This window comes from Anolis carolinensis, chromosome 4 (genome assembly GCF_035594765.1).
Source record: "Anolis carolinensis isolate JA03-04 chromosome 4, rAnoCar3.1.pri, whole genome shotgun sequence".
NCBI classification, from domain to species: Eukaryota; Metazoa; Chordata; class Lepidosauria; order Squamata; family Dactyloidae; genus Anolis; species Anolis carolinensis.
Window position 1 is genome coordinate 40978024 of NC_085844.1, and position 19382 is coordinate 40997405.

Sequence of the window (19382 nt, forward strand, 5' to 3'; positions counted from 1 at the left end):
ACTTCGCCACCGGGGTTCCTTACTGTATCGAGCTCAAAAATCTGCAACTCCCAGGATCGATAGCTTTGAGCTATGGTGGTTAAAGTGGTGTACGAACTCCAAGCAGTCACGGGTTTAGCAGTCTTGAACCGGAGCCTAGAGAGCACTACACCCTCTTAAGGGAGGAGGAGGAGGAGGAAGAGGAAGAGGAAGAGGAACAACAACAACAACAACAACAACAACAACAACAACAGGGTTGTTGTATGTTTTCCGGGCTGTATGGCCATGTTCTAGAAGTATTATTTCCTGACGTTTCGCCCACATCTATGGTAGGCATCCTCAGAGGTTGTGAGGTATGGAGAAACTCAGCAAGGAAGTGTCGAAGGCTTTCATGGCCGGGATTCCAGGGTTGTTGTATGTCTTTCGGGCTGTGTGGGCATGTTTCAGAAGTATTCTCTCCTGACGTTTCGCCCACATCTATGGCAGGCATCCTCAGAGGTTGTAGGGTATGGAAGGTTTATACATATCTGTGGGAAGTCCAGGGTGAGGGAAGAACTCTCGTCAGTTGGAGGTCAGCCTGAATGTTGCAGTTAATCACCCTAATTTGCATTGAATGGTTTCATCTACTGGCTACTTTGTGCCTGGGGGCATCCTTTGTTAGCTGCCCCTAGTTCCCATGTCTCAGAGTGTTGCTTCTTATTTACTGTTCTGATTTTAGAGCTTTTTAATACTGGTAGCCAGATTTTTTTCATTTTCATGGTTTCCTCCTTTCTGTTGAAGTTGTCCAAATGCTTGTGAATTTCAATGGCTTCTCTGTGTAGTCTGACATTATAGTTGTTGGAGTGGTCAAGTATTTCAACAACAACTTTAGGAGGAGATGGGCGGAGTGTGATGCTGGTGCGCCCCTCTTTCCTGGAGCCATAAAGAGAGCTGCTCATTGGCCAATCCCTGGCCCGGACCCAGGAGAGGTTGGGGTTGGTGGGGGCAAGGTAAAGGGTGGGCCGAGGGGACTTCGCCTTTCCTCCCCCCTCGCGTCCTTTTGGCCCCATCTGCGCCCCAGGCACGTGGCGCTACCTTGAAAGAGCCTCTTCGGCTACGTCTAAGGGATGGAGAGTGACGGACAGAGAGACCCGACGGGAGAGACGGATCGGCTGCGATCCTGACCGAAAGAGAGCGACTGGGAGAGGAGCACGAGTCAGCTGAGCCGCACCGAAGTGAGTAGCTGGGATATTAGGAGGAGGAAAAGCAGCTACTCCGAACCAACTTCCCTAGCCCTGCAAGACTTCAACTGCGGAGCTAAGGAAAGGGGGCAGGAGGTGGCTGCCGTCGCAAATTGTCTTCAGTTTCTTCCGTTTGCGGACTTTTAGAGGGGGGAGAATTCAGGAAAGAGCGTCGTGGTGGGCAACAAGTCTTAAGAAAGGAGGCAGCTGAAACGACTTCCATTTCCTCGGGAGGTAAAACCCAAAGCAGGACCGACTTTCGTGCAGGTCCGTTGAGGAGCGAGCCTTCCCTGCTCCTCCCAAGCGCGCTTTCACTGCTGTGGCTCAAGGCGAGAACATTCCAGGGCTTTTTCAACTTCTTTTAGTTCTCTCCACCAGGACTACAAATCCCAGGGCCCCTCAGCATGGAGCCAAAGCAGTTCAAGTGGTGTCAAACGGCACTCAGTGTAAATGCACCCCTTAAGAAGCAGACTTGGTGATTTCTGGGGAGATGGATCGCCCCCTAGAATATGAAGGAGAGCAGTGGGGTGGCGGACGGAGGGACAGAGAGGTCAGGCTCAATCCTGAGTGTGTCGGGGGTGTATCTTAGGCTTGAGGGAGTTTGCCGTCCATGGTAAGTCTATAAAGGGCTGGCTCGATAGTAAACCCAACGGGTTTGGTCCCCAGACCGGCAACAGCTGACGGAAGGCTCTTCCACACAGCTATATATCCCAGAATATCAAGGCAGAAAATCCCACAATACCTGTTTTGAACTGGGTTGAGTCCACATCCCAGTTCAAAGCAGAAAATGTGTGATTTTATTCAGCTGTGTGGAAGGGGCCATGGTGCCTTGTTTTGTTTACCATCTTACTCGCTCCCTTCCTCCTCTGTCTCCGAGACAAGCATGAGCAGGGTTACTAATCTACCTCCACACTTTCCTTCCTCCCTTGCTTATTCCTCCCTTCGTTCTTTCCAATCTTCTTTCTTTTCCTCCTCTTACTTCCCTACCTTCCCTTCATGTTTTCATTACTTCCTCCCTCCCTCTTTCTTTGCTTTTTCTTTCCTTCCTTTTCGCTTCTTTCTTGCTTCTGACATCTCCTTCCTTATCTTCCTTCTTTCTTTTCCTCCTTTTTCCTTCCTTAGTCTCCCTTCTTTATTCCTTTTCTCCTCCTTCCCTTTTTCTTCTTTTACTTCCCTCCCTCTTTTCTTCCTTCCACTCCTCCCCTTTCCTTCATTCCCTTTATTTTTCTCCTCTTTCCTGTCTTATTCTCCCTCTTTCTTTTCCTCCTTCCTTTTTTCTTTTTTACTTTCACCTTCTCTCCCCCTTTCCTTCTTTCCTTGCTGTCTCTTTCCCTTTCCTTGCCTTCCTTCTTTTATTCTTTATTCCTCCTCTCCATACTTCATCATTCCTCGCTCTTTTTTCTTTTCCTCCCTTTTCCTTCCATATTCTCCTTTTCGTTTCTCACTTCTTTAACTTCCCTTTCCCTTCCTTGCCTCTTTCTTTTCTCCTTCCTTGGTCCTCCTTTTTCCCTCCTTTTCTTCCTTCCTCACCTTCTTTCTTTCCTCCCATATTCCTCCACTTTTATTTTTCTCCTTCCCTTTCTTTTCTTCCTTCTTTTACGTTCCTTCCTTCCCTCCTTCCTCCCCTCATCACTTCCTTCCCTTTCCCTCCTTTCCTCTCTCTCTTCTTTCTCTTCCTTCCCATCATCTTTTCTTCATTTCTTAATCCCTCTTTCTTCCCTTCCCTCTAGTTTCTTCCTTCCGTTCTTCCGTCTGTCTTTTCCTCCTCTTTCCTCCCTTATTCCTCCTTCCGTCTCTCTTTTCCTTCTTCCTTTTCTTCTTTCTTTTACTCTCCTACCTTCCCTCCCTCCTTCCTTCTTCGCCTTTCCATTCCTTTCCTTCCTTTTATTTTTATCTTCCTTATTCCTCTCTTTCCTTCCTCTTCCCCTTCTTTCCTTCCCTCTTAATAATATAATAATTATTTTATTTTTGTATCCCGCCTCCGGGGCCCCTGGTGGCACAGTGTGTTAAAGCGCTGAGCTGCTGAACTTGCGGACCAAAAGGTCCCAGGTTCAAATGCCGGGAGCGGAATGAGCCCCCGCTGTTAGCTTCAGCTCCTGCCAACCTAGCAGTTCCAAAACATGGCAATGTGAGTAGATCAATAGGTACCGCTCCGGTGGGAAGGTAACGGCGCTCCATGCAGTTATGACCTTGGAGGTGTCTATGGACAACGCCGGCTCTTCGGCTTAAAAATGGAGATGAGCTCCAACCCCCAGAGTCGGTCACGACTGGACTTAACGTCAGGGGGAAACCTTTACCTTTACTTTTCTTCCTTCTTTTACTTTCCGACCTTCCCTCCCTCCTACCTTCCTCGCCTTTCCTTCCATTCCTTTCCTTCCTTTTATTTTTTTCTCCTCTCCTTCCTTCCTTCTTCCTCTCTCTTTCCTTCCTCTTCCCCTTCCTTCCTTCCCTCTTAATAATATACAGTAGAGTCTCGCTTATCCAACATAAACGGGCCGGCAGAACGTTGGATAAGCGAGTATGTTGGATAATAAGGAGGGATCAAGGAAAAGTCTATTAAGCATCAAATTGAGTTATGATTTTACAAATTAAGCAACAAAACATCATGTTATACAACAAATTTGACAGAAAAAGTAGTTCAATATGCAGTAATGTTATGTTGTAATGACTGTAGTTATGAATTTAGCACCAAAATATCACGATATATTGAAAACATGGACTACAAAAATGCGTTGGATAATCCAGAACGTTGGATAAGTGAAACTCTACTGTAATAATTATTTTATTTTTGTCTCCCGCCTCCATCTCCCTGAAGGGACTCGGGGCGGCTTACATGGGGGGAAATCCCCACAACATAGTTAAAACGTGACACGTTAACATGAATAAACAACATCATAAAACAATGCCTTCTTCTCCTTCTCCTCAGGTCCCTGGGCCTTTCCCCTCCTCCCCAATGGCCTCTTCCGCGGCGGAAAGGGCTCCCTCCAAGGACCCCGAAGGCGGCGGCGGCGAGGCGGCGGGAGGCCGGAGCGAGTCCCTGCTGCTGCTCCTCCGCGGCGGCGGCGCTGCTGCTGCTCCCCTGGGCCCGGGGCCCCCGCCGCCTCTCCCTCCCGCGCCCCCCGCGCGTTTCCTGGGCGCCCTTCCTCCGCCCGAGCCCTTCCCCACGGGCCCCGTCCCCTGCGCCCCCGGGATGCTGGCGGGCCCTTTCCCCTTCTGCCCCGCCGGCCCTTTCGGGGCGCCCACCACTCCACCGTCCCTGCCCCCTCCTCTGCCCCGCCCGGTGCCGGTCTTCGCGGCGCCTTTGCCGCCCAAGACGGAGCCCTCCTGGACGCCGCCCAAGAAGAAGAAGCGCGGCCCCGACGGAGCCCCCCGCAGCAGCAGCAGCAGCAGCCCGCCCGCCGGGTACTGCTTCTCCGCCCAGGAGCTGCACGCCGTGCTCTACGGCGCCGGAGCCGGTAAGGAGGAGGGGCCCGCAAGGGCAGGAGGGGGCGTCTGCACTCCAGGGTTAACGCACTTTCACACCACTCCATTCAGTGCCTGAGCAATTCGATCTCTCTCTTCCCCCCCTCTCTCTCTCTCCCCTCCCCCCCCCCCCCCCCCCCCCCCGTCGTGGGCATTTCTCGCTGAACGGGCTTGCCAGGCGGAGCCACTGGATACCATTTGCTGTGACTCAATGCTGTGGAGTCCTAGGATGTATAGCGGGCTTGGGCAAACTTTTGGACTACAACTCCCAGCCTCAGGCCCTTTCCTTTTCCCTCTGCCCCTTAATCATAGAATCATAGAATAGTAGAGTTGGAAGAGACCTCATGGACCATCCAGTCCAACCCCCCCCCCCCCCCCCCGCTAAGAAGCAGGAAATCGCATTCAAAGCACTCCCGACAGATGGCCATTCAGCCTCTGCTTAAAAGCCTCCAAAGAAGGAGCCTCCACCACAGTCCGGGGCAGAGAGTTCCACTGTTGAACAGCTCTCTCTCACAGTGAGGAAGTTCTTCCTGATGTTCAGGTGGAATCTCCTTTCCTGTAGTTTGAAGCTATTGTTCCCTGTCCTAGTCTGCAAAACTTCCAGAAAAAATCCCCACTTTGTGTAAACACTCCAGAAAAACCCAGTTTTTTGCAAGTATTCCAGAAGAAAATCCCACTTTTTGCAAACATTCCCAAAGAAAACCCCACTTTTTTGCAAAAATTCTAGAAAAACCCAGGTTTTTGCAAATACAGTAGAGCCTCACTTATCCAAGCCTCGCTTATCCAAGGTTCTGGATTATCCAAGACATTTTTGTAGTCAATGTTTTCAATATATCGGTGATATTTTGGTGCTAAATTCGTAAATACAGTAATTACAACATAACATTATTGCGTATTGAACTACTTTTCCTGTCAAATTTGTTGTAAAACATGATGTTTTGGTGCTTAATTTGTAAAATCATAACCTAATGTGATGTTTAATAGGCTTTTCCTTAATCCCTCCTTATTATCCAAGATATTTGCTTATTCAAGCTTCTGCTGGCCCATTTAGCTTGGATAAGTGAGACTCTACTGTATTCCGGAAGAAAAATCCCACTTTTTGCAAACATTCCAGAAGAAAAACCTCATTTTTGCAAACATTCCAGAAGGAATTGTGGGAGTTGAAGTCCAAAACACCTGGAGGGCCCAAGTTTGCCCATGCCTGGTGTATAGTTTGGGGAAGCACTAGCTCTCTGTGGCAGTGAAGGCTAAAGACCTTGTAAAACTACAACTCCCAGGATTCCATTGCATTGAGCTATGGCTGTTAAGGTGGTGCCCAGCTGTATTTGTTCTACCATGTTGATGGAGGCAATCCAAGGCGCACAGATGTTGGGGATGAAGCCCTTGGAAAGCTTAGAGATTCCTCTCCAAAGGTAGCCCTGCATAGCTCTGTGGGATCACACTGGATCTTTGCAGATTACATTCTGATAGGGAAAGGATTTGGAAACGGTTAGCTGATATGTGATCCTCCTCAAACAATTTTCTGCTGTAGGAGTAATTCTCCCTTGTATAACATGGTTTCTTAGATGAAATTGGTGGAAAAATTGTCTTTATTTATTTAACTGATCCATCTGTTCAACTTTTTATATATAATTCACAGCAATTCAGAATGACTAGACTAGCAACCTCCAGAGAAATATAGTAAAACCCAAAGTTAGATTAGAACTCTTTCCCGCAGGAATGGAATAAGCTGGAAGGGGTGGGAAGGTGGTAGTTATTAAGTGGTCTAAAAGGAAGCAGGTCTGTGTAGTTCAATCCATTAATTGGCCAGGAGGATCAATACTGTAATTACGGCTAAATTTAATATGCTTTCCCCCCTAAAGTCCTCTACAAATATACTGTAATGACTACTGATGGCATTGCTGTTACCAATTTATCTAGACCTCATCAGCTCAACATCTTCTTTAGACTATTACTTAGCTGAAAGGAAGCCACTAAGTTTCTTCTCTTGTTCCAAAAATATTCTGGCTATGGAATTACTGTATTATTCCTTTCTATTGAAGGTGAATTCTATACATGTTTGCTCAGAGGCCATCTGACTCAGTCCATTAGGGCTTTTACTCCAATAAGTGGATACAAGATTGCAGTTTAGATATTCAAGACAAAAAGAGAGAGGGAATGTCCAGAAATTTGTAAATCGGTTCATCTTAAAAAATGCCACAAGACTATGCTAATCAAGGTGGCCAATTGCAACATTCACTCTTGCCTCCAATAGACAAGTGTTCTTTCTCCCACCCTGGACATTCCACAGATATATATAAACCTCACTTGTCTAATTTCCAACCGACCTCACAACCTCTGAGGATGCCTGCCATAGATGTGGGCAAAACATCAGGACAGAATGCTTCTGGAATATGGCCATACAGCCCAGAAAACTTGCAGCAACCCAGTAATTCCGGCCATGAAAGCCTTCGACGACACATTGCCACAAGACTGTTTGTCCCTTCCTCACTTTCTGCATTCAACCCAAGAAACATAGCTGTTCTGGAGCCTTGACAAAATACATAATAATAATAATAATAATAATAATAATAATAATAATAATAATAATAATAATAGTATTTCCAGTCCTGGGATATTTGTCACTATTATGACAGCTTGGCACCACTTTAATTGTGATGACTATCCTGCTGTAGTCAGGGATTTGTAGTACTTAGGATTCTGTAGCACATTCCCTTCAATGACAACACTGTCAGAAAACTCACAAGTCCCTCGCCAAACTACAAATCCCAGAACTCCATACATTTTACAACTGGTATGGCTGAGGTATACCTCTTGTCCTTGTGAAGAAAAATAAAATCTGAATGTAGGAGATGATTTGAGATTTAATTACTCTGATGTATTAAACATTTGGCCTTGGATGTCCTTCATTCTTTTGTACCTTCTCAGAGGTGCATCTGTCTTGTAGAATGAGTGCAGTTTGACACCACTTTAATTTTTTCTTTTTTTGCGTGTCAGGAGTGACTTTGGAAACTGCCAGTTGCTTCTGGTGTGAGAGAATTGGTTGTCTGCAAGGACGTTGCCCAGGGGATGCCTGGATTTTTTTTGATGTTTTTGCCATCCTTGCATCCCACATGGAGCTGGAGCTGCTAGAGGGAGCTCATCCACGCTCTCCCCGGGTTGGATTAGAACCGGCAACCTTCAGGTCAGCAGCCCAACCTTCACGTCATCAGTCCTGCCAGCACAAGGGTTTAACCCACTGGGCCACCAGGGGCTCCATATCATTTTAATTGCCATAGAATCGTAGAGTTGGAAGAGACCTCATGGGCCATCCAGTCCAACCCCTGCAAGAAGCAGGAAAATCTCATTCAAAGCACCCCCAACAGATGGCCATCCAGCCTCTGCTTAAAAACCTCCAAAGAAAGAGCCTCCACCACTGTCCGGGGCAGAGAGTTCCACTGCCAAACAGCTCTCACAGTCAGGAAGTTCTTCCTGATGTTCAGGTGGAATCTCCTTTCCTGTAGTTTGAAGCCATTGTTCCGCGTCCTAGTCTCCAGGGCAGCAGAAAACAAGCTTGCTCCCTCCTCCCTATGACTTCCCCTCACATATTTGTATATGGCTATCGTGTATCCTCTCAGCCTTCTCTTCTGCAGGCTAAACATACCCAGCTCTTTAAGCCGCTCCTCATAGGATTTGTTCTCTAGACCCTTGATCATTTTAGTCGCCCTTCTCTGGACGCTTTCCACTTGTCAACATCTCCCTTCCTATGGTTCAATGGTATGGAATAATGGGATTTGTAGATTGGCAAACCACCTGTGCATGTATACACACACACACACACACACACAGACACACACACATACACACTGCAGCGAAGGCTCAAAACTTTATCAAACACCCATAATTCCATAGAACTGAGCCATGGCAGTTCAAGTGGTATAGAACTTCATTCATGCTATAGTGCTGATGCACCCCAGGTTTCAGTCCTGTACAACTCACTATTATAATAGTGCAGATACCCCATGACCTATTGCAGTGATGGCCAACCCATGACAGGCATGTCAGCACTGACACATCTAGCCATTTTTGCTGACACGCTGTCCCATGCAGATTGATTGGATGACTATGTCTTTTGTGGCCAAATTTTATGTGATTTGGTCCAGTGGTTTTGTTGTTTAGTCCATGGAAATTATGCACATCATATATATACACACACACACACACACACACACATATATATACACAGTAGAGTCTCACTTATCCAAGCCTCATTTATCCAAGGTTCTGGATTATCCAAGCCATTTTTGTAGTCAATGTTTTCAATATATCATGATATTTTGGTGCTAAATTCGTAAATACAGTAATTACAGCATAACATTACTGCGTATTGAACTGCTTTTTCTGTCAAATTTGTTGTAAAACATGATGTTTTGGTGCTTAATTTGTAAAATCATAACCTAATTTGATGTTTAATAGGCTTTTCCTTAATTCCTCCTTATTATCCAAGATATTCGCTTATCCAGGCTTCTGCTGGCCCGTTTAGCTTGGATAAGTGAGACTCTACTGTATATTTATATCATTCTATTATTATTATTGTAGTATATTATCATATTATTACTATGATGTTATTATTATATTATTCATTATTCATGACTAAATTGAAACTAGAATAGAGAGAAATCAGCGTGGAAACTGCAAGAGGTACCATAGATTGTTGTACATGGAAATAATGGTAGTAAATAGTTTTTGATTAATTAAATACAGTTATATATTACAATTATATATTTTTGTTATTTAAACTATACATATTGCAAAATTATGGGTTTTTTCTCGAAGTGACACACTACCCAAGTCATGCTAGGATTTTTGGTGAATTTTGACACACCAAGCGCAAAAGTTTGCCCATCATTGACCTATTGAGTCCCATGGGATGTGGCTCTGAGCAGGCAGGCACACAAGATCTCTCTTCTTTCCTCCCCTTTTAGGAGCAGTGGATGCCCAACCTCCACTGTTGGACAGAGCGGCTTTACAACTTCCTGAAGGTAATTAAATGGTGTGTGTGTGTGTGGAGAGGGAAGAAGGGCAAGAGGAATTGTATTAGCGGGGTTTGAATGCCTCTAACCCTCTTTGGCTGCCTTTCTGCCTGCAGGGCTGACGGTGCTGCAGAGGGTCACTCCAGAGGGGCCACAGCTGGGCGTCTTCTGCACCCAGACCCTCCCCAAAGGGCTCCGCTTTGGCCCTTTCCAGGGCAAGATTGTCAACACCAGTGAGATCAAGACCTATGATGACAACTCCTTGATGTGGGAGGTACCTGCTATTCTCCTGCTTGGGACAAGAGGGTGTACGTATGTGCTATAGAAGGATGCCAGTACCCACGATGCCTGGGTTTTGGGGAGATCTAGTCCAGAAAAGTTGAATTTTTCAACTTATTCCTGTGCAGATGGACACAGGATTGCAACTTTGTATTTGATGGGAGGACCCTTAGCTGATCTTTGTGAGCAGTGTGTGAGCAGAGCCATAAATCAGGCATGGACAAACTTCAGCCTACCGGCTGTTCGGAATTATGGGAGTTCAAAGTTCAAAATACCTAGAGGGCTGAAGTCTGTCCATGCCTGATCTATAGATCCTATTCCCAGCTCCTGACGAATGTTTCTCCGTCCACATCCCCTTCCCTCCCTGCCCCAGATCTTCGAGGATGGCCGCTTGAGCCACTTCATTGACGGCAAAGGTGCTTCGGGGAACTGGATGGCACTGGTGAACTGTGCCCGTTTCCCTGAGGAGCAAAACCTGGTTGCCGTCCAGTGCCAGAGCAAGATCTACTACGAGAGCTGCAAGACCATTCCTCCTGGCCAAGAGCTGCTGGTCTGGTATGGCGATGGCTATCTGCAGTTCCTGGGCATCCCTCTCAGCCTCAAGGGCACCCTGGATGCCCAGCGTTCCCAGCACCATCCAGAAGGTCAGTTGACAACCTTCTCATAAGCAAGGGAGGGAGGAGAGGCCACACCTTCTGGCGGGGTAGGCAAGTTACAATTCCCATTAAACCATGCTATATGATTGTTGTTCATGGGTATCAATGCCTTTTTCTATTTGGTTCTACCATAAAACCATGGGAAAAGTTTATTAAACTATAAAAACTTTGTTTTTGCAGGATATCCTGTACCACACTTTGCTATAGTTTTTCAATGAATAACTCATAGTCGCAACCAATTTAACATATTCACAACAACTCAATTCAACATAGTTTGTAGCAGACACAAAAACAAAGTTTCTGGAGTATAGCAACTACTTTCAGTGTAAGCACTGCACAATTAAACAGGAAATAACACTTTCAAATCAGGAACAGACATTTTTTTCAGATTTTGTTACATGGTGTTATTTACCAGGAGTTGTAATTCAGATTTTCTCCAAACTCTGGAATTAGAATAATTAGATCAATTACATTTGGACACACACATTATATGGCTCTCAAAAGGAATTCTACCTGCTTGAAAGAGCATTGGAAACGCCCCCAGGTACCTTAAAAACTGCAGCCTGAGTGTATCTACCTTGTAGAATGAGTGCAGTTTGGCACCAATTTAACTGCTATCCTGGGAGTTGTAGTTTTTCAAGATCTTTAACACTGCCAAATAATGATGAGGTCATACTCAACTACAATTTCCATGATTCTGTAGGATTATTATTATGTTTATTTATACCCCACTTTTTCTCCACTAGGAGACTCAAGGTGCCTTACATCAAAAGCATTTCAATACTATTTAAAATCTAATATGCAAACATTAAAACAGAATAAAATATCACTGGTATTAAAAAATGAGTTAAAATCCATAAAAACATACTCAAAATTAAAAACCACAGCATCCTCTGGCTTGATGTTAAATACTTTCTTCTTTAAAACAAGTCTGGTGGGGTTGCAATTGCTTTTATTCCAACCAGAAAGAGACCAAGGCTTGCATCTACACAAACTATTAATTCTACAGTGTAGATACAGCCTTGGTCTCTTAGTTGGAATAAAAACATAGCAACCCCACCAGACCCATTTGTTTTGCCACTTCATCAGGTGCTCCAAATTGAAAATGTGACCACTCCCATACCATTATATATCTCTTTTTTACTCAGAATTGCAGATAATAATCAGTATGTCCTCCTATTTAAGGATACAATGGCTAAGATAGAGGAGAGTGATTAACAGAATCTGCTTTGTAACTAGGAAAAGCTTTGTAACTAGGAAAAAGGTGTTTCTCGCTCCAGGGGAATTTTCCCAAAGGCAACAAGGCATGCCAGTGGTTTCTTTTGGACATGCCCTGTAGGCAGCCTGTGAATGAATCAGAGCTAAAATTGGAGGCATTTTAGAACCTTTTGTTTCATTCACCCTGAATCTCACTTTTGCAGTTCTATTGGTTTAGAAACATATCTTTTTATTACCAAATTCTCTACTTCATTGATCATCTTCTGCTTTCTGATCTTTTTCAGGAAATTGCTGGGCAATTTTTGGTCACAAATTTGTTTAACCCTGTAGTGGTCTCTTTACATTTTTTGTAAAAAATAATGCATGCAGCAGTAAGGATATGTCCCAGTGACTTTCATTAGGTGGCTCCAATTATGAAAAAGAATTTTTATTTTAAATTTGTTTTCCTGTTAATGTTTTCGTATTCTTTCACATTTCTGTTGCTCTCTAAAAATAAAATAAGCATTTATGGATGGTTAATATTGTGTAGTTCTTAATGTTAACCCCCACACCATCAGCAAGCTCTGTGTAATTTGGATATGCTAATTCAGAATTAAGACAGCACCTCCCCAATGGACGTGTTGTATGGCTTCAGTTCATTACTGACTTATGGTAACCTTGGAAATGTACTTATGGGGTTTTCTTGGCAAGATTCATTTGCCTTTGCATTTCTCTGAGGCTGAGAGAGTGAGCTATTTACCCAGCTTCATGTGATGTGAAGCTTAATGAATGGAGAGACACTTCCAGTTTTTCTCTTTCATTTGTGTAATTCTGTAATATTCTTGAAGAGTAAAGTAATCACTCAAGAATAACCTGCTGTGCCACCTTACTCCCCCGGTGGCAGAGCAGGTTAAACCGCTGAACTGCTGAACTTGCTGTCTGAAAGTTTGGCGGTTCAAATCCAGGGAGTGGGATGAGCTCCTGCTGTTAGCCCCAGCTTCTGCCAACCTAGCAGTTCAAAAACATGCAAATGTGAGTAGAACAAAAGGTACCACTCCAACAGGAATGTAACAGCACTCCATGCATTCATGGCGGCCACATGATCTTGGAGGCGTCTACGGACAACGCTGGGTCTTCGGCTTAGAAATGGAGATGAGCACCAACTCCCAGAGTCGGACACGACTGGACTTGATGGCAGATTTACACTTGAGTATTAATTATTTGTTTCTTATTTATTGATCAAAGAAAACCCTGTGAAATTCTTAGGTTGACTGGTGACCTGAAGGCATATATACACACATGAATGTTAAAAGGATAAGGTTAAGGTTTTCCCTTGCCATTAGGTCTAGTCGTGTCCAACTCTGGGGGTTGGTGCTCATCTCCATTTCTAAACTGAAGAGCCAGTGTTGTCTGTAGATACCTCCAAGTTCATGTGGCCGGCATCTGCATGGCACACCGTTACCTTCCCGTCAGAGTGCTGTACCTTTGATCTCACATTTGCATGTTTTCAAATTGCTAGGTTGGCAGAAGCTGGGGCTAATAGCAGGAGCTCACCCTACTCCTCGGATTCGAACTGCCAATCTTTCGGTCAGCAAGTTCAGCAGTTCAGCGCAGTTCACCAGTGCGCCACTGGGGGCTCCTATTCTATTCAAAAGGATTGTTTGAATAATACTGGCAATTTCAATATGAGATGAAAATTAACTTGCTTGTATTTAATATTTGGAGAGCAGAACTGCAGTTGTTCAGAATTTAGATTTCTCTTACCTTTTTAATTTTAGCCATACCATTTTGTGACCTTCTCAATGAAATATGTTTCAAAATGTCATTTTGACTCAGAAGTAAGCCCAACTGAAATTCTTGGGGTTTACTCCCACGCAGACTTTCTGCCTTCTACAGTGGATCCTTTGCTCTGAACAATATTGTATCCACCTTTACAGAGTCAGTGGAGGGCTATAAGTGTGAACAGTGTGGGAAGGTATTTGCCTACAAATACTATCGGGACAAACATCTGAAGTACACGCGATGTGTGGACCAAGGGGACAGGAAGTTTCCATGCCAACTTTGCCGCCGATCCTTTGAAAAAAGAGACCGCCTAAGGATCCACGTTCTCCACGTCCACGAGAAGCACAAGCCTCATAAAGTAAGGAGAACCACCATAGGTCTTCATTCTTTTAAAAGCTTTTGAGGTTGCCAGCTGGCTACAAATGCATTATTCTAGGTGAGAGAAAAGGTGTGCCCTACCTTGCAGCATTTGAAGTAGCAGGAGCAGCAGAAGAGAGAATACTTTTAAACATATACAGAGTACTGCCTCATTTTACATTTGAATAAGCAAGGCATTTGCGATCCCCAGAAAGTGCTACTTAGTAAATGCAGCCTTGCCTAAAGCAGTTGGAATCAGTAATGCAGTGGATTTTCAGTGGACAAGGAGACATTTCAGAATAAGTCTCGCCAATCTCTGGCTTTTGTGACATTTTATTTTTCATCTTTAAGATGAAAGATGAACTTTGGAAAACTACCTCACTGGGTGTACAGCATCACTTAGGAGTAGCTTCAGTGAACACAATGGAACATATGTTAGAGTAAGCATTGCTCAGAAGTATGTCCCATTGAGGCTACTTCTAAGTAATGCAGTGTGCTGCATGGCTTCAAGCTTAATGGGTAATAAGCTTCCTGGTGTGTCTTAACAATGTGAGCAAATAGGAACAGGTCACAAGAAATGATCTCAGGCTTGTGTTCAGAGTGAGTGTGCAAGAAAAGGGGATATGCATGTTGTTCTAGTCAGTGTAAATGCTCTTTTGATACTTAAACCTCTTTTCAGGACCACAAGTAGAAGAAATTTGGGTTGCCTATAGACAAGATCCACAATCTTTAGTTAGAGCAAATGTTCAAGTCGGCCAAGTGTGGATTTTGGATTCTTCTTGTGCTATTTATATGGGTTTGATTTAAAGTAGCCGTTAACAAGAGTGGACTTAGAATTGCCCAATTGTTTATTTTCTTTCTCCTGGGAATGTCATGGAGACCTATAGAAAGAGTTTTCTTGGGTCTGAAGAAGGGATTCATACCATCTGCCAACCAATTCCCTTCTTTCTTGATGATTTCTAGGCATTCTCTTAAAAGCTTTTTAGGTTGGGATTCTTGCTCCTTGATGTGCATAGATTAACAATTCCCATGTTCTTGTTTTGTGTGTTTATTCAATGATTTAATAGAGGCCACATTCATCATTAGTTCTAAAGCACATTTTTCTGGGAGAAAATCCTACCAAAATCAGTGGCATCTGCTTCCAAGTAGGTAAAAATGTCTTCAGCACCTCATTGAAATTGATGCTGGCGGAGTACCTACAGGTATCGATAGTAATGGCTACTTAGTGGGAATTACTGCAGTAATGTAACCAAAAGTATGCTTTTCTGTTTGGTAGTAATGGAGTACATCACACTTCTGGAATTTTAAGATTACAGATAGGAGAATTATGAAATATTTAAACAAAAATGCAGGGTAGAGAATTCTGCTCTACTGCCAGCTTTAGTCATGTCAATAAAATTTAATAATTCAAGCTGAAGCGAATAAAAGCAATTACTTCAAGTGATATATTTTAAAGATGGAGCCCCCAGTGGTTCAATGGGTTGAACCCTTGTGCCGGCAGGATTGCTGACTTAAAGGTCGGCAGTTCGAATCTGGGGAGCGGGGCGAGCACCCATCTGTCAGCTTCAGCTTCCCATTCGGGGACATGAGAGAAGCCTCAGGTGAGCCATTGCCAGCACTGAAAATACTGCACTAGATGGACCAGTAGTCTGATCAATATAAGGTAGCATCCCAATGCTAAGTATATAAAAGTTAATTTCCATGCAGTTGCCTCATTTCTTGCCAGGCTGTCACAGATAAATAGGATAGAGAAAAGAGATAATCCTTTCAATTGCTATACCTTGATGACAATGAAACTTATTACTATCAGTCTGCCGCTTTTAATCCCACCCAGGGGAGAAAAGCGGGATAGAAATGAATAAATAACAACAACAACAACAACAGTAAAACAATGCTAAAATAGCTAGCATTGCTGCATAGTGTAGTGATTTGATCATTGAACTGGGAAACAGGGTTCAGATCCTCGCTTGGCCATGGACACCACTGGGAAGTCACCTTAGGCAAGTCATATTCTTTCAACCTGAGAGGAAGGCAATGGCAGACTTCTGAGTAAGTCTTGCTAAGAAAACATCATAGGTTGGAAATGACTTGAAAGCACGCCACAACAACAACAAATCTTAACCTCTAAAACAATGTCTGTGTTAACAAATAGTGAAGATTTTGAAACTACATAGACTTACTTTAGTAGGCATAGATAAGACAATAGCCTTGTGCCAAATGTTAGTCTTTGTGTGGGCTTTGTGGTGACATGTTCCTTTACCTTCTCTGAAGACCCAGTGTCCATACATATTCAGGGATAATATGGTGATCACTGTCCAGATATTTTACATGTTTCCAGTGACATGTGTATTTCAGATGGAACTTAATTGCACAGAACAAACAGATCAGGACTGTTGCTGCAGTTTTGTTGTTTTCAAAGCAGTCTTACATAGTTTCATTAAAACCTTCATCTCAAACACTACTAGGAATTTATGTGCTGTTACAGCTGTAGAACCATTACATGTTTTCTCTCTCATTTCAGTGTAGTATATGTGCTAAAAGTTTCTCGCAGTCATCCAGTCTAAACAAGCACATGAGGGTTCACTCTGGGGAACGGCCTTATAAATGTGTCTACTGCAACAAGGTGAGGACAGTCACATCCCAGTGCTATTTTCTTGGGAAGTTTTGATTCCTTGTAGAATGCTATGCTCTGTGTTGTGTTTATTTCCCCATGTTATTTTTCAAAAATGCTTTGTGTTCTTATCTTGATGAGTACTCACCTTGTTAAATGTGATAGAGAAAACTCAGCTGTTAACTTAAGCTCTGTGGGTGGAGATTTGCTCAAATTAGCAGTGTGAACAGAGTATTATGCTTTTCCAATTAAATTTGCAAACCCTTTGTTTTTCCTGTAAAGAAGCAGTCTGACTCAGTATTAACTTGCAATGAATCCCATCAATATCTATAGGGGTTGGGGTTGGCTTTTTCATCCCTAATCACTTGGATCTCATTTTTTATTCTTCTTTCTTTCCACCAATTCCCTTTCTGCTGATTCCCAACAGGCATTCACTGCTTCCAGCATCCTGCGTACTCACATCCGCCAGCATTCTGGAGAGAAACCCTTTAAGTGTAAACACTGCGGCAAGGCATTTGCTTCACACGCTGCCCATGACAGTCATGTACGGCGCACGCATAATACTAAAGACAAGCCTCGCACTTGCACGGTGTGTGGTAAAACATTCTTAGAGGCAGATGAATTTCGCTTCCATGCAAAGTTACATGCAACGATTCAGACGACAAACTAACAGCTGAAGCTTTACTATTTCTGTCTTCTCGTTGCAACGGGATGTTTTAAAGTACTGCTTACCTTTTTAGCAGCCGTTAAGACTTTCAGAACTTGATGTTCACCTCTTAGTAAAACAAATCAGCAAAGGACTATAAAACAATAGTGAGATGCCATATCAAATTAATTTGCCAACAACTATTCTACACATGTTTCCAGTGTCGTGCCTATTTCAGATGGAGGTGATTAAGTGTATTTCTTTTGTTGTGGTTATCCCCCTCTTGCTTCCCAGTTCATTAGTGAATTATTGTATCATTTCACTTGTTGTTTTGGAAATGTATTATTAACTTAACCTGTTAAAAGAGCAAAGGAAACAGTTGAGAGACTTTTAGAGGCCCCTTCTAGAGTTCAGTCAGTTGAACTCATACCATTTCAAGTGAATTTAATTGTATTTATGGGATACTCCTGATGGTGTGTGGGTTGTTGATGGTTTTGTCTGATTTTTCCTTATATCAGGAAAAAGGGGAAATCTGAGAAAACCACCCCAAATGCGTACACCAATGGAAATCTCTGGTGGATCTTGGTCCCTTCTGCAAAGAAGGATGAGTTGAGCTGGTCTCAACCATTTAAATTTTTATTCTGGTTCTTACGAATTCATAGCCTGTTACATACATACATTTTAGCTAGTCTATTTTTCTTTGTCCTTTTTGTCCTGAATGTAGACTATGCCACTACCTCCCAGTTTTCATGGCATTAATGTGAGAGGAACTGTAAAAGAAACTTGTATGGGGGAAAGAAGCACCATCTTCCAGTATTGCACTTTTCAGGCTCTGAAACTGAATTTTAAATTAAACTACATTTAAAAATCAGTTTCTGGTTTCCATGGGTGCAGCTTTAGAAACGACAGCTCACTGTTCATGCATGTTCCTTCCTTACCTGTTACCTTTCTGTGTAGCTTTTAATGTTTTGATTGATATGAACAATAAAACTGGCTTTCTTGTGGAATTCCTATCATGATTTGGTATCTTAAAAAAATTAGTGGAAATAACACTGTCTGCAGATTCACAGACAAATTTCTGCCAAAAGAGTATATGACCTAAAACTTTGACATTGAAAGCTGGATTAAAGGGGAATTTTAAAATATTGTCCTTTTGGAACCCACACAAATAGAACACTCCCACAGAAACAATTAAAATGTTGAAAACCATCATTTCAAAAAGCAAAATTGAAAATTAAGTGGGAACCAACCACATCTGAGTATTTCAGCAATGGCAGAGGGCAGGTCACCAAAGGGTTACTAGAAAAAGACTTCATTTGTAAGATAAAACAACCCCCACCCCCTCTGGATGAGAGGAGAATTAGGAATTTGGTTCCAGAGAGTGAGAGTGACACAAAAAGATGCTTACAGATCTAGAATTGTCACAAGAAGCTTGGAAGATTTGCACCTCAAACATCAGATTGAGCTGATATGCCACGTGCAAATGTACCTAGATGGAAATAGCTTTGCCATTGTATATTTCCATTTGGAATATTGTTGGTGCATGTGATGCTGACTTTTAAAATATTTAACTGTAGTTCATCCAGTATATGGTGCCAAATGTGGTATGTTGGACTGAGTTTTAATTCTCAGCAAAGCATAAAATTCATACGGGAACCTTACCTTCTCTTGTTATGAAACAAGATAGGTTCTGTAGATTTGATCTTATGGTGAATTTGTATTTAAGTTGGAACAGGTACATTTCCTGAGTGTAACTCCAGCCAACTCCAGCTTCAGGTAGCATAGAGAAAGGTTAAAACCCTTGTTATGTTTGTTTCGCTGTCTTTGCCTCTATTCAGAAGATTTTGCCTCACTTTCTGTCCCTGTGATAATTGGATTTTGAAAAAATGTGGCTTGTTGTGGAAACAGGGTTTGGTGGTAAAGCTTCTGTTGAGAAACTTTTTCCCCATGATAACTTTCAGGAGTGAATTTCTCTTTCAAGGGAATTTGTGTGGGAATTTCTCTTACTTCATGTTGTCTTACTCCTGTTCTTAACTATGAGTTGTTTATAAGTCAGATGTTTATAACTCAGTGGCTGCCTGTATATGCAAATGCTTTGTTTCTGAGTTGCTCAGACAGCTTGTCTTCTGAGGCAACAATAGAATTTTGGTCAAGTAAATAAACAAACACATGACAGAAATA

The 19382-nt window shown here is 43.1% G+C and overlaps 1 protein-coding gene across 2 annotated transcripts; it reads left to right on the forward strand.

Annotated features, from left to right (window-relative positions):
* Positions 1-778: 778 nt before the first annotated feature.
* prdm14 (PR/SET domain 14) lies at positions 779-18208 on the forward strand. Of its 2 annotated transcripts, none has more exons than XM_062980276.1 (8): positions 779-1193; positions 4126-4654; positions 9626-9682; positions 9790-9947; positions 10326-10596; positions 13743-13945; positions 16466-16567; positions 16983-18208. In XM_062980276.1, exons 2-8 carry the CDS (start codon positions 4153-4155, stop codon positions 17223-17225), a joined length of 1536 nt encoding a protein of 511 aa, XP_062836346.1. In that variant the 5' UTR covers positions 779-1193; positions 4126-4152; the 3' UTR covers positions 17226-18208. The 2 variants fall into 2 exon arrangements, with proteins under 2 accessions (XP_062836346.1, XP_062836348.1); XM_062980278.1 differs by lacking the exon at positions 779-1193 and adding an exon at positions 1208-1433.
* The last annotated feature ends 1174 nt before the right edge of the window (positions 18209-19382 follow it).